Here is a 16,922-nt window from a genome sequence, read left to right on the forward strand (position 1 = left end):
GACTCAAAAAATCGTAATGACATGATTGCAAACAAACCAGGGTATGGGTGGGGACTGAACCCATGGTGAGTGAATTCAGTCCCCGCCCGTACTGTGGTTTGATATGCAGAGCATTTCGGTCAAGCTTAAGCAATGGTGGCTAAATGCCAAATGCTCAATATAAAAAGAATGAAGAACTCAAAACAGCACTGGATACAGAGCTAAGGAGGAGCATCTCATAAAACAAAAAGTAAAAGACTTGAATATAATGCCAGATAATACTTTTAGAGAACACATAAAAGGGGCTCCTTTTATGTCTTCTCTGTTTCTTTTTTAGAGAACATATGTAGGTGTTCCTCGACTTACAATGGTTCGACTTAAGTTATTTCAATTTTACTATGGTACAAAAGAAATTACTTTGGAGAAGAAACTTAAGATAATTACCCAGCATGAAGGCAACAAATCCCTAACTTGAATTTATTTGTTTACTATCAATATTGGTATTTAGTTAGTTACAGTAATTACAGCCTCTCCTCCTCACTTGCTGACATACTCGTTTATCAATGCCTTGGACTTATGACGGGCTATCTGACCAGTATTCATACCTAAATAATCTATATTAGAGCTGATTTCCTCTATTCTGTTTATTACATTATAGAGTACACTACTGCATAAGCATTTAAAAATATACCAGAAATGTTATAAATGGTGCCAAGGTGACATTAAAACATTATCAAAGATAGTTGACACAAACTCACTACCATTATAGCATGATCCTCACTTAGCGATGAATTTGTTTAATGACGTGGTCTCAGGATCAAAACTCCGTCGTTAAGTGAGGGGGGCTGTACAAAATAATAATAATAATAATAATAATGCCTTTATCTCTACTTGTACAAGGTATACAGACCATAGATGACATCAATTACATACTACTATACAGAAAGACCCTTGTTATGCAGAGCATTTCCTGCAAATTAGGTAAATTTTGTCCCCAGGATGCAACCCACACCAGTCAACTAACACCCAGGTACCTATTTTACTGATGGGTGAACAGGGACAGCAGGTGTATTAAGAAAACACATCTTAATGTGTCCAGGTGACATATGAATGCAAGCAGAAAGTCCATGGTTATGCAGAGTATTTTGAGCAACCTGAAGGCTGACTTAAGACCACAAGGTCTTAGGTTAGCCTTCAGGTTGCTCAAACGTTGCTCAGGTTGCTCAAACATTGCTCAGGTTGCTCAAACGTTGCTCAGGTTGCTCAAACGTTGCTCAGGTTGCTCAAACGTTGCTCAGGTTGCTCAAACATTGCTCAGGTTGCTCAAACGTTGCTCAGGTTGCTCAAACGTTGCTCAGGTTGCTCAAACGTTGCTCAGGTTGCTCAAACGTTGCTCAGGTTGCTCAAACGTTGCTCAGGTTGCTCAAACATTGCTCAGGTTGCTCAAACGTTGCTCAGGTTGCTCAAACGTTGCTCAGGTTGCTCAAACGTTGCTCAGGTTGCTCAAACATTGCTCAGGTTGCTCAAACGTTGCTCAGGTTGCTCAAACGTTGCTCAGGTTGCTCAAACGTTGCTCAGGTTGCTCAAACGTTGCTCAGGTTGCTCAAACGTTGCTCAGGTTGCTCAAACGTTGCTCAGGTTGCTCAAACGTTATTGAAACCATGGTCCCTCATGAGCTCAGCTCACTCAGATAAGCTGAGATAATGGGTCTGTACAGTAAGTGTTCACAGTGTAAAAAAATCCTGCCCCATGTGGTGCATGATGGGAAAAGGAAAACCCTGATCATGCGTTTGGTTTAAAATAGTGACTGAGGTGTTTTCTAGGATTGATTTCATAGGCTGTTTCTTGGTATCATTTGATAGAAATGGAAGAAATTCTACTGAAATAGAAAGGATTTTGGTTGGTTCCAGGAAAAGAAGTAGCTTGAAATCGGCCTAAAAGTGGCGGAAATATTTGAATTTTGCCAATTTTCCTGTGGATGGGTAAGGTGCCCCACACCCAAACCATGACCAATCATTCCTGGTTATATTTTGTTATCCGAGAAATAGAGTAAATCTTCTATTGTTGTGTGATTATGAATTCAAAATGGAAGGCAAGTGCAATATAGGAGAGGCCTAGAGATGTGATTAATGAACAAAGAAAGAGTTTTAGTGCCAGGAATATCTACATACGTTCCTTATTTGACACTATTTTTAAATTGGTATATTTTTAATTTTGCATAAAACTGACCAAATTACTGATCCCTGTGAATGTTATGGGGTAGTTGTTGAAGTTGAATGGGCAGTTTCTTGTGCTCAACTGATATAACAAAAGGCAAGCTGGCAAAATAGCTAAGAATTTAGTCAAATGAAACTATGGAATTGACCTAAAATGGGGCTCAAACTGGGCAAAATCACAGCTGCATAAATTGCATCCCAAATTTTGTACTTTTGGTGTCATTACTATCAGAAAAGGATTCTTGATCATTTCACAAGGATTGTTTTTTAAAGTGGACACTGGGAGCAATATTAATTTTGGGGATCTGGAGAGTGAGAGAGTTAAGGAAAACAGACATTAATCGTGTTTTATCCAAGGAACAGCTCCACTTCCATGGATTAAGAACCTTCCAGCAGCCTCAAGGCACATCACTGAAGGAATGATAAGAAAAACCTACCTTAAGGGAAGCACTAGCCATTGTTTCCTCATCAAAAAACCGAAGTAAACTTAAGAGACTTTTTCAATCCTGATGACTGCACCAGTGGCAGTAACTTGTTGCCCTTGTTGTCTTGGTTCAATGATGTCAGCTGACACACTTGTTGTCTTGGTTTAGTAATATCAGTTGATGCACTTGTTGTCTTGGTTTAGTAATATCAGTTGATGCACTTGTTGTCTTGGTTTAGTAATATCAGTTGACACACTTGTTGTCTTGGTTTAGTAATATCAGTTGACACACTTGTTGTCTTGGTTTAGTAATATCAGTTGATGCACTTGTTGTCTTGGTTTAGTAATATCAGTTGACACACTTGTTGTCTTGGTTTAGTAATATCAGTTGACACACTTGTTGTCTTGGTTTAATATCAGTTGATGCACTTGTTGTCTTGGTTTAGTAATATCAGTTGATGCACTTGTTGTCTTGGTTTACTGATGTCAGTTGTCACTGTTGGTTAATGGTTGGAATCTTCATTTCAGCTTCTCATTACTCTGTAAAAGAGAACAAGTGCTTTATGTGTGTTCTTAAGGTTGCAACACCTCGTCCCTGATAATGTATTTACACTATCATATATTAAGTGCTCAATACAACTAGGCATAAAAAAAAAGACGCATAAGTAAAATACATTGCACATACAATACTTGCCTTAAAATATGGCACTTTCCCTTATGCAACTGATGTGTGGAAACAGTAGAAGAGAGGTAAAAGCACCGAACATAACGAACAATGGCTCAATTGAATGCCAACGAAAATGTGGAACACCGAAAAGAGGTGCTGTATATGCGAGGCAGTTCTATATTCCTTTATATATTAAGTGGCGTTCATCACCATTTGTAACCATAAGCCATCCTCCCTTTGCCAGTTGTGATGGAACTGGATCTGCTAGTTCTTTTCTTTACTATTCTTGTTTTCCCAAATAACATTCTACTGTTTTCCAAATGCCATAAGAATGATAAGAACAACTCACCTTAAGGGAAACACTAGCCATTGTTTCTTCATCAAAAACCCAAGTTAACTTAAGAGATTTCTTCGCCTCCTGATGACTGCACCAGTGGTAGTAAGTTGATGCTGTTGTTGTCTTGGTTTAATGATATCAGTTGATGCACTTGTTGTCTTGGTTTAATGATGTCAGTTGATGCACTTGTTGTTTTGCTTTAGTGATGTCAGTTGATGCACTTGTTGTCTTGGTTTAATGATGTCAGTTGATGCACTTGTTGTTTTGCTTTAGTGATGTCAGTTGATGCACTTGTTGTCTTGGTTTAATGATGTCAGTTGATGCACTTGTTGTTTTGCTTTAGTGATGTCAGTTGATGCACTTGTTGTCTTGGTTTAATGATGTCAGTTGATGCACTTGTTGTTTTGCTTTAGTGATGTCAGTTGATGCACTTGTTGTCTTGGTTTAATGATGTCAGTTGATGCACTTGTTGTTTTGCTTTAGTGATGTCAGTTGATGCACTTGTTGTCTTGGTTTAATGATATCAGTTGATGCACTTGTTGTCTTGGTTTAATGATATCAGTTGATGCACTTGTTGTCTTGGTTTAATGATGTCAGTTGATGCACTTGTTGTTTTGCTTTAGTGATGTCAGCTGACAAACTTAGTTAGGAGATTTTCCAGACAGTGGTCGATTTTCTCAAGCTGCTCCCAGAATTGCTGTGAAGTTGCATCCAGAGGTTTCTTTACAACCACAATGACAATGTTTTGGTTTTCAGTCTTTACCGTCAAAACTTCAACTACATCATTTGAGGTGTTTAGTGGTTCTGAGCAAATGAACGACTGTGTGATGCACAGGCCTCAATTTTTTTTTATTGTATTACCTACAGAAAATTTTTATCTTAAATTCTATAAGAAATTTTTTTTTTTTGTTTTCAAAAATTCTTGGACCCTGGCTCACACTTTTGAGGTTTGGCCTCTGGGCCCTGAAAGGGTTAAAAACTGTAGTGTAAAGCACCCTTCTGGCAAGACAGTGATGGAGTGAGTGATGGTGAAAGTTCTTCTTTTTCGGGCCACCCTACCTTGGTGGGAATCGGCCAGTGTGCTAATAAAAATACAGTGGACCCCCGGTTAACGAACTTTTTTCATTCCAGTAGTATGTTCAGGTGCCAGTACTGACCGAATTTTTTCCCATAAGGAATATTGTGAAGTAGATTAGTCCATTTCAGACCCCCAAACATACACGTACAAACGCACTCACATAAATACACTTACATAATAGGTCGCATTTGGAGGTGATCGTTAAGTGGGGGTCCACTGTAATCTTATATTTACTACCAGTACATATACAAAGTATACAGACCATAGCTGACATCAGTGACATAGTACTATATAGAAAGACCCTTTTTATGCAGAGCATTTTGGGCAAATTAGGTTAGTTTTATCCTAGGATGCAACCTACACCTGTCAACTAACACCCAGGTACCATTTTACTGATGGGTGAACATAGACAATCGGTGTATGGAAACACGTTCGATGTTTCCGCCCCTTTGCCGGGAATGGAACCCGGACCCTCACCATGTGAAGCGAGAACTCTTGCAACCAGGCCACAGGGCATCATATTCCAGTGGTTGTTTACTAATGTTTGTTAAGATGAAGGTGGGGTAGTGGTCAGTAGTGCTGTCTGTGATTATCCCTGATTTAAGGGGAGCTAGTATATTAGTCCATATATGGTCAATTATGGTTGCACTTGTCTCAATTAGTCTGGTTGATTTTGTTATAGCTGGTATGAGTAGTGTGTTGTTCATATTGTTGATGAAATCAGTTACTGGTTGGTCATCTGATAGGCCAAGGTAAATGTTGAAGTCTCCGGCTAGGAGAAGGTGGTGGTTGTTCATTTGGTTGTTTGTTATTAGTGTCTTTAATTTATCACTGAAATCTGGGATGTTTGCATGAGGCATCCGGTAAATGGCACCGATTGTTATAGGAGTCTTAAGGCTTTTTACGGTAAAATTTGCAAAAATATATTCTCCATATTCATCACTATAGCAAGTGGTGTTATAAAATGATAGTTCATTAGAGTAATAGATGGCAATACCACTGCAAACTTGGTATGGTCAGCAGCAGTGGATTGATGTGTATTCTGGTAGTGAGTAGGTATCTATTGTGTCCTGTGAGAATAATACAGGAGAATAATACAGGAGAATAATACAGAGAGAATAATACAGAGAGAATAATACAGAGAGAATAATACAGAGAGAATAATACAGAGAGAATAATACAGAGAGAATAATACAGAGAGAATAATACAGGAGAATAATACAGGAGAATAATACAGGAGAATAATACAGGAGAAATAGATGGCAATACCACTGCAAACTTTGTATTGTCAGCAGCAGTGGACTGATGTGTATTCTGGTAGTGAGTAGGTATCTATTGTGTCCTGTGAGAATAATACAGGAGAATAATACAGGAGAATAATACAGGAGAAGATTGTCTTTAGGGAATGAAGAAGTACCAGGAAGTCATCATAGTGTTTACTTAGGGATCTAATATTGTAATTGAGAACTGTTATGTTTGTGGCATTACTTAGGAGAGTGCAGGCTTGTGATGCTGTGTAATAGAGGCAGTTACTTTCCATTAAATTTTGATTGGGAGTTAGGTTACATAGATTTAGATCTGGGTCGACATGATCATTCAGCATTTAGGTTAAATAATAGTTATTTATATTATTTACAGTGTGTTGAGTTCCAGTAATGATATATGTAATAAGGGGATGATTGGACAAGTGTATCTAATGTATGTTGGTCAAGTAGAGTGTAAAAACTAATTATTATTATTATTAGAATCAAAAAGAAGCGCTAAGCCACAAGGGCTATACAGCTTAAAAAAAAAAAAAAAAAATAATAATAATAATAATAATAATAATAATAATAATAATAATAATAAAGATAAAGAACTTAAGTATTGACTATGTATTAAGATATTAAGACTAAGATTATAAGATAATGTAGCACCAGACTATGACTTATAATGGCACTGAAGCCAACATAAGTTGTTTACAATAGATATTTTTATTTTAATCAAGGGGTAAGCGCTAAACCCGTAGGATTATACAGTGCCTGAGGGGGGGGGGATGTGGAAAATATTCAGTTTTAATTCAGGGAACTGGAGCACAGATCCAATTCCCTAGATCAAAAGCCTCTCACCAGCATCAAGGAACCTTCTTTGAGGGGTTTACAATAGACAGTAGAATAAAATATGCACAGTTTTAAATTAAAGACTATATGGGTTTTAGCAGTAATATAATAAGATGGTAAATCTTGATAAATACTGACCCAAAAAATTTTTTGGTGCGAGACCTGGTCACAGACCGGGCTGCAGGGGGCGTTGACCCCCAAAACCCTCTCCAGATATACTCTAGGTAATTATTACACACAGAAAATTACCCACTTCATATAATTTTTTTTTTTTAAATATTATGAGCACTAGCAGTAGAAACATAGATGAACATTTGGACAGTTAAGGGTTTAAACACAGCCACTAATTATTTACAACACTTCTACAGTGGACCCCCGGTTTACGATCACCTCCCAATGCGACCAATTATGTAAGTGTATTTATGTAGGTGCGTTTGTACGTGTATGTTTGGGGGTCTGAAATGGACTAATCTAATTCACAATATTCCTTATGGGAGCAAATTCGTTCAGTACTGGCACCTGAACATACTTCTGAAATGAACCATACCCCGACCGGGATTGAACCCGCGGTCAGAGAGTCTCAAAACTCCAGCCCGTTGCGGGTTCAATCCCGGCCGGGGTATGGTTTGTTTGCAATCGTGTCATTACGATTTCGTGAGTTCTGGAATGAAATAATATCGTAAACCGGGGGTCCACTGTATATATTCTGCCTTGGTGGGATACAGCTGGTGGTTTGTTGGAAGAAGACATCCACGTATCATATTATCCACCATGCAAAAATACAGATTAACTGGGATACTCCTTCCAAATCAGTATTACCTTCTAGTTAATTATCCAACAATGGTATGTAAGGGAGGGGTGACATACAAGGATAAAATCAAAATGGATAAAATGGCTACAATTTACTGATTAAATGAAAGGCAGGAAGTACACTTTTACCTTATACTTCACACAATAACTTTAAGAATACAAATATTACACATTATAACATTGTGAGGTATGCATAAGGCACATTTCCCTAAGAAAACAGAAAAGATGTAAACTAGAAACAGAGGCGGCCTCTACAAACAAAGGCGAAGAATTGCAGCTACTCAAAAGGGCAAGTTTATCTGAAGCACTGGCCAGAGAAATGGAAAATACTGAACTTAAGCTTAAGGAATCATACAAGAGCCAAGAAACAGAGAAAGAACGTAAAGCCATAAATGAAAATTGAAAAACCCAAAATATTCCATTTCTTACATCAATGAAAAGCAGGGGTGCCACTTGCATGATAAAAGACAACTCAATAAATGTCAGGGGCCCAAAACTGTTTGCCTCCCAGCATACAAAAGGAGACAGTCAATAGACCCCTTGGCTGTCTTCAAGAAGGCTTTGGACAGGCACCTAAAGTCAGTACCTATCAGCCGGGCTGTGGTTCATACGTTGGTTCATGTGCGGCCAACAGTAACAGCCTGGTTGATCAGGCCCTGATCCCTAGCTCCTACACTTCTCTTGTATAGCAAAGAAACATTATACAGCATTATTATGCTGAAGGCACATACCATATCTTAAGTACCGTCTGGTACCAGTAAGCAATTATAAACATAATACGTACTAATATGTACGTACAAGTGAGTGTGTGAGAATGTGTGTATGTGCTCCAAGTAGTTCGCCATGTCTCAAGACTTGACTCGACTTAAACAGTGACTGACTACATGTTCTCAAATAATTGAACTTCTTGATCAGCCTGGCAATCAGAACAGCTTGCTTGAAAAATAAGGTGAACAATTTGCTGAACACAATTTGACAAGTAGCAGCACAGTGTCAGGAAGGAGACAAAATAACAACCCTAACTGGGGACCATCAGGAGATCCTCCATGAAAGTGACAAAACTCCCTTAATACTGAATCTAGGTTCTGCATAACTAAATCCACGACTATGACGGCGCACAGATACCAAGCAAATTAGGTCAGAAGCTACAGCTCAGGACCTGGGTAACCTTAGAGTGTCAGTGTGACACACAACCTCAGTAAAACATCAAAAATCACTAAGTCTGAGCTATGTTTTGTGAACAGAGTTACACAAAGTTCCAAGAAGTACGTTTCATCTCACCACCGAAATCATACTCTACCAAAACAGAGTCTAAATAACGAACAAACAACAGGAGAGAGCGAGAGAGATGTTGGTCGCACAAGGACCAGCAGAGAAGAGAGCGATGAAGGCAAGACAGTCTCCAATCACAGGTGCAATCACGCGACTGATCACATGATTTGCCCAGCAACTGCTCCAGCCCGGAGCCGGCAGGTAAACAAGTGAATGGTAGTTAACAAGGTAGTTTGCCAATGCGGGCAGCCACTCAACTCTCAAACAGCGAGCACAGAAAGTGTAAATGTTACATCCTACCTAATAATATAAGCCAAGTCAAATAATTACATAAGTAAAGATATTTTCAGTTTCGCTAATACTGAAAATATCAGCAATATAAAATTATACGAAATACACTTTATAATTACAATATATATAGATACATTATTTATAAATACATACTGTGTCCCATTTAGGGAGTGCAATATGGACCAAGCTGCATTTGCATTGACCCACACAATACCCTCTAGATATACTCCAGGCAGGTATAGATATCTCTCTCGCAGATTTGGATGAAAGAAATGAGGGTCACAGATGGAGCTCCTGAGATATATAGTTGAACCTCGGTTTTTGTACGCCCCAGTTTTCACAGGATTCAGTTTTCGACGACTTTTTCCGTCAAAATTTTGTCCCAGTTTTCATACATCACCTCGGCTTTCGTAGAGCTGACAATGGTCCATACCAAACGCGCCCACGTCACTTGGCCATTCAAGCGCTGAGTGACTCAGTCTGCCTTTGTTTATTGTTGAGTGAGCATCACCCTGCGCATTCAGCCAAAACATTTCATAATAATCTAGGATTTTAAAGGATTTGAGACTGACCCTGACGACCCTGTGCCTGTTGTGGAATCTATTGTGTCTTGGGGAAGTCCACGGGGTTGGATGTGAGTGGCCAGGATGTGGAATAGTTGGTGGACGACCACAGGGAAGAGATAACCACTGAAGAGCTGCAACACCTTCAACTGGAACAGCAACGGATCACAACTGAGGAAATTGCTTCAGAGGAGGAGGAAGACAGGGGAGAATGTGCCTTTTTTAGTGATTAAGAATATGTGTGCAAAGTGGAGTTGCAAAGTTTTGTGGAGAAATATCACCCTAACAAAGCTGTTGCAAGCCATGTCTGCAACATGTTCAATGACAATGCCTTGTCCCATTTTAGCCAAATCTTAAAGACACCAGAAACAGATCTCTCTGGACAGACGTTTTATGTGACAGGAGTACAGTAACTCTCAAGTTGGTCCTAGTGCCAGTAAAAGACAAAGAGAAGTAACCCCGAAAAGGGCCTTGATACCAGAAGTCCTTATGGAAGGTGATTCCACTTCCAAACAATAGCCTCTCCTCCCTTTCCCCTCCTCGCTGTCTTTCATATGCCAACAAGTCTTCAATAAAGGTAAAAGTGATGTTAAATGTTCATTTATCCATTTCATTAGTCATTTATATTTACAGTGGTCCTTCGTTTTTCGTAATTAATCCGTTCCTGGAGGAGCTACTATAAACGAAATTTACGATTTGCTAATCAATTTTCCCCATAAGAAATAATGTAAATACAATTAATCCGTTCCTGACACCCAGAAGTATTAAAACAAAAAAATTTTTTACATGAAATATACATGTAGTACATAAACAATACAATGGGAAATGATGAATGAAACATTAACAGCATAACACCTTTATTGGAGATTCTTCTAAGTGTATGGGAGACTGGAGGAGGAGAGAGATTGGATTCTTTACAGTTTGGAAGGGAAATCCCCTTCCAGCAACACCTCAGATACCAATTGCTTCTCTGGGTTTGCTTCTCTTCTCTGTTTCTTAATGCCACTAGGACCACCTTGAGAGTCACTGGAGTCCTGTCTCGCAAAGTAACTGTGGAGAGAGCTCTGTTTCTGGCGTCTCTTTAACACTTCCCTAAAATGGCCCAAGACTTTGTCACTGTACATATTTCTCACCTTTACCACAGGCTTGGCACAAGGAGCTTTCTTTGGAGTCATGGTAGCTTATTTAGTACTTGCAAGCACTAAAATGAGTGGAATATTATGAAATATTTCATAGGAGCACTTGCGGGGACCTTCACTCACTGGTAAACAATGCCAGACTGGCTGGGTAGGGAGGCCTCCCCGGCTCACACCGTGCATACGCGTCCCGAACGAACTACTATTCGCGAGTCAACCTATGAAAACCGAGTCCATGTTTATACAAAAATACCCCTATGATTTGCGAAATTTATGAGTGCCGAGAACTACGAAAAGCGAGGGACCACTGTATTTCTAATTGTTTTCTGTATGTAAAACTATAGTTATTCTCTATAAAATGTATTTTTTGATAATATTTTTGGGTGTCTGGAAAGGATTAATTGGATTTACATTATTTCTTATGGGAAATATTGCTTCAGTTTTTGTACAATTCGGTTTTCGTCAGACTTTCTGGAATGAATTAATCACGAAAACAGAGGTTCCACTGTATTGACAAGATGGCTTCCAATTGCTGTTGCAACTTCAGAAGGGTCTGCTATGCTGACACCAGCAACCCTAAGGATGAGAGCTGCATCTGGAGAGAACCTGACACTCAATTTCTGTACTTTCTTCCAAACTGTACTCATAGAGGAAGTGGGAGTGATGGTAGAAACATAATCCTGCCAATGTCTTTTGTTTCATGGATTATGGGTCGGGCAACTGCCCTCTCGTTTAAAATCAAGAAGTTGCTCTGTGGTTCTATTGTAATGCTAACTGCTGTATGCGGTACACTTCAAATGCACGACATGTGCACAAGTAGACCACCATTTCTGAGAGGATCTACTTATTGTTTAGGAATTGTACTTAAAGCTGTGGTTAAATCTGAGGTAAATAACAGCTCACCAGAGGACAACAAAGAAAAAGGCGCTGGGTTTCCTAATGGTACAGTTTCCTCTGACCCCCACTATATGCAGCACTAGCATCACCACCACCACCAGTTATTTCTAGTAATGTATCAACACCATTTTGCAAAGCATCATCTGCATTTTTGACACCACAAGTTGAAGCTCTATTTTGTATTCCTAGAGTTTGTATGTCTAGGTCTGTACCAGTTTTGTCAGAAATAGCAGGATCACTATCTCCAGCTGGCATACTGCCTCTTATTTTGAGATCTTTACAGGCACTGTCTTTGTGGAAACTTACTTGGTCCCCAAAAATATTCCACTGATGGGTTCACACCGTATGAGCTGTAGAAGCTCCTAACATTTCACAGATAGGTCCTCTGAGTTTTGCAAGCCCCCACAACCACCCAAAACACACACACTCTTGTTGGGAAAGGTTGCGAGACTGTACATATTAACTGATAAATATACCCTTCAAGGAAGGTGTGGGTAGGTTTATACAGTTCTTCTTTCTTTCTTTCAATGTACCAGCCGTATCCCACCGAGGCGGGGTGGCCCAAAAGAAAAAACTAAAGTTTCTCCTTTTAAATTTAGTAATATATACAGGAGAAGGGGTTACTAGCCCCTTGCTCCCGGCATTTTAGTCGCCTCTTACAACACGCATGGCTTACAGAGGAAGAATTCTGTTCCACTTCCCCATGGAGATAAGAGGAAATAAACAAGAACAAGAATTAGAAAGAAAATAGAAGAGAACCCAGAGGGGTGTGTATATATATGCTTATACATGTATGTGTAGTGTGACCTAAGTGTAAGTAGAAGTAGCAAGACTTACCTGTAATCTTGCATATTTATGAGACAGACAAAAGACACCAGCAATCCTACCATCATGTAAAACAATTACAGGCTTTCGTTTTACACTCACTTGGCAGGACGGTAGTACCTCCCTGGGCGGTAGCTGTCTACCAACCTACTACCTACAGTTTATACAGTTAGTAACTAATATTAGGATTATTGAGGCAACTTTAGATATTAATAATGTAATCCTAGGGCCTTAACATTGGTAGGCTTAGGCTTTTAATAAAGGTGAATATTAGGTTATGTTAGCCAAGGAGAACTGGCAACCCCATGCTTGAATTAGGCGGGAGAGAGATGCCAGCTCTCCCTTCTTGGACTGGACACCGTGGAGACAACAGTACCCAGAGCTACAGCTTGGTGCCCCACGTGTCTCCAAAATACTTGGCCTGAGGAATAAAGAATCATAGAGGCTTCCCAATGTACTGTGGGTATTCGTCTCTATCCAGGTCCCCACAGTAAGACAATACCTTTCATTTCTCTTAGTATAAGTATAGCTGGCCGGCGATATTCTGAGGAAGGTGCGTCATTTGAGCTGTGGGTTATAAGCGGGCAAATGCCCACTGAAAGGTAATAATTGTGGGCATCTCCCCTTAAGCATTAGTCTGGAAGCTAGCATCACTTACTGCATAAATATGGCTTTGGGAATATCCTTTGAAATCAGAGAGCTGAGGTGCAGGTAGGACACTAATACCTTCTGAATACTTGCAGAAATTAAGCCCTTCACTGCACGTGTTGTCATGAAGGTGAGAGACCAGAGGGGTCTAAGTCTTGAGGAGACTGGAAGAACCTGGTGACATTATTCTCCACCAAGTAAGATAGTCCTTTTATTTGTGCATGTAGTTGGGAATTTTTCTTGCGAGTTCAGTTATATATGGAAAAGTGTCCCATAAATTACTTGAGACTGAGAACTATTCTCGGGGTCTGTGTCAACAGCACCTGCTAGGGTAAGCATCTCACTTGGAGGCAGTCCAGACAAATTTCTAGTCTTTGAAGGAAGCACCAGGGCTGACAGCACCAACTTGAACATTATCTTGCATCACTGAGTTCCCCCTGCTGTCCTGCTTTCTGATCCCCACGTTTCATTGTGACATGCTGTACTTTCTAGATCCTCTCTTAACCCTTTGACTGTCGCGGCCGTATATATACGTCTTACGAGGTACCATGTTTGACGTATATATACTCATAAATTCTAGCGGCTTCAAATCAAGGAGAAAGCTGGTAGGCCCACATGTGAGAGAATGGGTCTGTGTGGTCAGTGTGCACCATATAAAAAAAATTCTGGAGCACGCAGTGCATAATGAGAAAAAAAAAACTCCGACCGTTTTTTTTAATTAAAATGCCGAGTTTATGGTCTATTTTCGTATAGTATTTATGGTTGTATTCTCGTTTTCTTGGTCTCATTTGATAGAATGGAAAACATATTATAGAAATAGAGGTGATTTTGATTGATTTTACTATAAAAAGAACCTGGAAATGGAGCTCAAAGTAGGGAAAATGTTTGATTTTTGCCAATGTTCAAAAGTAAACAAATGATGTCATTGTCCAATAAATGTCCAACTAGCCATTCTAATATGCAGTCATGAATGGGTTGACATTATTTGTACAATTATTACAATATTGCAGTAGTCTGCATAACAGTAAGTCTTCTATTTTTTGTTTGAATAAAAGTTCAAAATAGAAAGCAAGAGTAATATCAGAGGGGCCTGGAGACATGACTGATGAACAAAGAAAATGTTATTTTAGAGCCAGGAATGTCTGCATTGTTCATTCTGGACCTTATTTTGAAATTGTCATATTTTTTAATTTTCGTGAAATTGGCCAAATTGCAAATTTCTGACCACATTATTGGGTAGTTGAAATCGGTAAATGGGCAGTTTCTTGTACTCAATCGATAGAAAAAATGGAGTTCTAGAGAAATAGCTATGAGTTTGGTCGACTGGAACAACGGAATTAACCGAAAATAGGACTCAAAGTGGGGGAAATCGCCTATTTGTAAATATCGCCGAGGTCGCTAACTTCGCGAAAGCATAATTCCGTCAGTTTTCCATCAAATTTCGTTTTTTTGGTGTCATTACAATCGAGAAAAGATTCTCTATCATTTCATAAGAAAAAATAATTTTTTTTTTAAATTTTGCGACACCAGGAGACACCTCAGGATTGGGGGTTGCGACAGTCAAGGGGTTAATTCTTCACTTTCCAGTCATATAAAACTCAATTCCTCAAAGGATTTTTTTTTTTTGTTAGTGTTTCTATAGTTTATGATGTAATATGCTCCCACTATCTTGTGTCTTCCAAGGAGACCCCAAAACACTTCGCTACTTTAATATCAGTGTTGGTACAGGTAACAATATTGATGCATGAAACTTGACACCACTTCTGGCAAAGGTTCCTCTTCAGTATGACTTCTCATGTGACTTACTTAAGCTCCTTTTAAAAGAAGTCTTTCGGATATTCTGAACACTGATACGGCTTCTCTCCAGTATGAGTACTCATGTGACGAACTAATCCCGATTTAGCAGAAAAGTCTTTGAGACATTTTGAACACTGATATGGCTTCTCTCCAGTATGAGTTCTCATGTGACTGACTAAATTTGATTTTGTAGAAAAATCTTTGAGACATTCTGAGCACTGATATGGCTTCTCTCCAGTATGAGTTCTCATGTGATTCATTAAATCAGAGTTTCGAGAAAAGTCTCTAAGACATTCTGAGCACTGATATGGCTTCTCTCCAGTATGAGTTCTCGTGTGACTAACTAAATTTGATTTTACAGAAAAGTCTTTGAGACATTCTGAACACTGGTATGGCTTCTCTCCAGTATGAGTTCTCATGTGATTCATTAAATCAGACTTTCGAGAAAAGTCTCTCAGACATTCTAAACACTGATATTGCTTCTCTCCAGTATGAGTTCTCATGTGACTAACTAAACTTAATTTTGTCGAAAAGTCTTTGAGACATTCTGAACACTGATATGGCCTCTCTCCAGTATGAGTTCTCATGTGATTCATTAAATCAGACTTCCGAGAAAAGTCTTTGAGACATTCTGAACAGTGATATTGCTTCTCTCCAGTATGAGTTCTCATGTGACTAAATAAATTTGATTTTGTTGAAAAGTCTTTCAGACATTCTGAACATTGATATGGTTTCTCTCCAGTATGAGTTCTCATGTGATTCGTTAAATCAGACTTTCGAGAAAAGTCTTTGAGACATTCTGAACACTGATATGGCTTCTCTCCAGTATGAGTTCTCATGTGACTAAATAAATTTGATTTTGTCGAAAAGTCTTTCAGACATTTTGAACACTGATATGGCTTCTCTCCAGTATGAGTTCTCATGTGATTGACTAAATTAGACTTATAAAAAAAGTCTTTCAGACATTCTGAACATTGATATGGCTTCTCTTCAGTATGAGTTTTTATGTGTCTTATTAATCTTGATTTTACAGGAAAGTGTTTCAGACATTCTGAGCACTTAAATGGCTTCTCTCCAGTATGAGTTCTCATGTGACTGGCTAAACATGACCTTCTAGAAAAGTCTTTTAGACATTCTAAACACTGATATGGCTTCTCTCCAGTATGAGTTTTCATGTGTCTTATTAATCTTGATTTTGTGGAAAAGTCTTTGAGACATTCTGAACACTGAAATGGCTTCTCTCCAGTATGAATTCTCATGTGACTGACTAAACATGAGTTTCGAGAGAAGTCTTTCAGACATTCTGAACACTGATATGGTTTCTCTCCAGTATGAGTTCTCATGTGACTAACTAAATTTGATTCTGTAGAAAAATCTTTCAGACATTCTGAACACTGATATGGCTTCTCTCCAGTATGAATTCTCATGTGACTAACTAAATTAGACTCATAAAAAAAGTCTTTTAGACATTCTGAACAATGATATGGCTTCTCTCCAGTATGAGTTTTCATGTGTCTTATTAACCTTGATTTTACAGAGAAGTCTTTCAGACATTCTGAACACTGATATGGCTTCTCTCCAGTGTGAGTTCTCATGTGCTGTAGCAAGTAACAATTTTTAGAAAAATCTTTCAGACACACTGAACATTGAGGTGTTTTTTTGTCTGTAATAAATTCGGTCAGATATTCACACTGAGGTTGTTGTGAAGATTGTTTGAGTGAGTGTGATTGTTGATCTAATTGGCCTCGTACATGAACAACTGTACATTGTGTTGCCTCAACACATTGTTTTCCAAGTATTTTGGACATAGTGAACAATAAATTCTCAAATGTATTAACCTGTTTAACCAGAGGAGATTTTGAGATATCTTATTTCACATAAAA

General features: G+C 38.8%; 2 protein-coding genes across 9 annotated transcripts in view; both read right to left on the bottom strand.

Moving 5' to 3' along the window:
• Positions 1-16,922, bottom strand: part of LOC128700996 (uncharacterized) — a 39,682-nt gene that overhangs the window by 13,519 nt on the left and 9,241 nt on the right. For 6 of the 8 annotated variants that reach the window (XM_070080445.1, XM_070080442.1, XM_070080444.1 and 3 more), the window contains one exon: positions 2,633-3,159. In XM_070080445.1, the coding sequence (XP_069936546.1) occupies positions 2,633-2,653 (21 nt within the window). In that variant the 5' untranslated portion in view covers positions 2,654-3,159. Of the gene's footprint in view, positions 1-2,632; positions 4,901-9,745; positions 15,028-16,922 lie in introns of those variants that run through there. The other 2 variants (XM_070080447.1, XM_053794547.2) reach the window with 2 other exon arrangements.
• LOC128705420 (zinc finger protein 271-like) overlaps positions 7,690-16,922 on the bottom strand; it is a 58,287-nt gene continuing 49,054 nt past the window's right edge. The window contains exon 5 of the mRNA XM_070080449.1: positions 7,690-16,906. Coding sequence (XP_069936550.1) covers positions 15,060-16,906 — 1,847 coding nt within the window. The 3' untranslated portion in view covers positions 7,690-15,059. The remainder of the gene's footprint in view (positions 16,907-16,922) is intronic.

The sequence above is a fragment of the Cherax quadricarinatus genome, unplaced genomic scaffold (genome assembly GCF_038502225.1).
Source record: "Cherax quadricarinatus isolate ZL_2023a unplaced genomic scaffold, ASM3850222v1 Contig452, whole genome shotgun sequence".
In the NCBI taxonomy this organism is placed as follows: Eukaryota; Metazoa; Arthropoda; class Malacostraca; order Decapoda; family Parastacidae; genus Cherax; species Cherax quadricarinatus.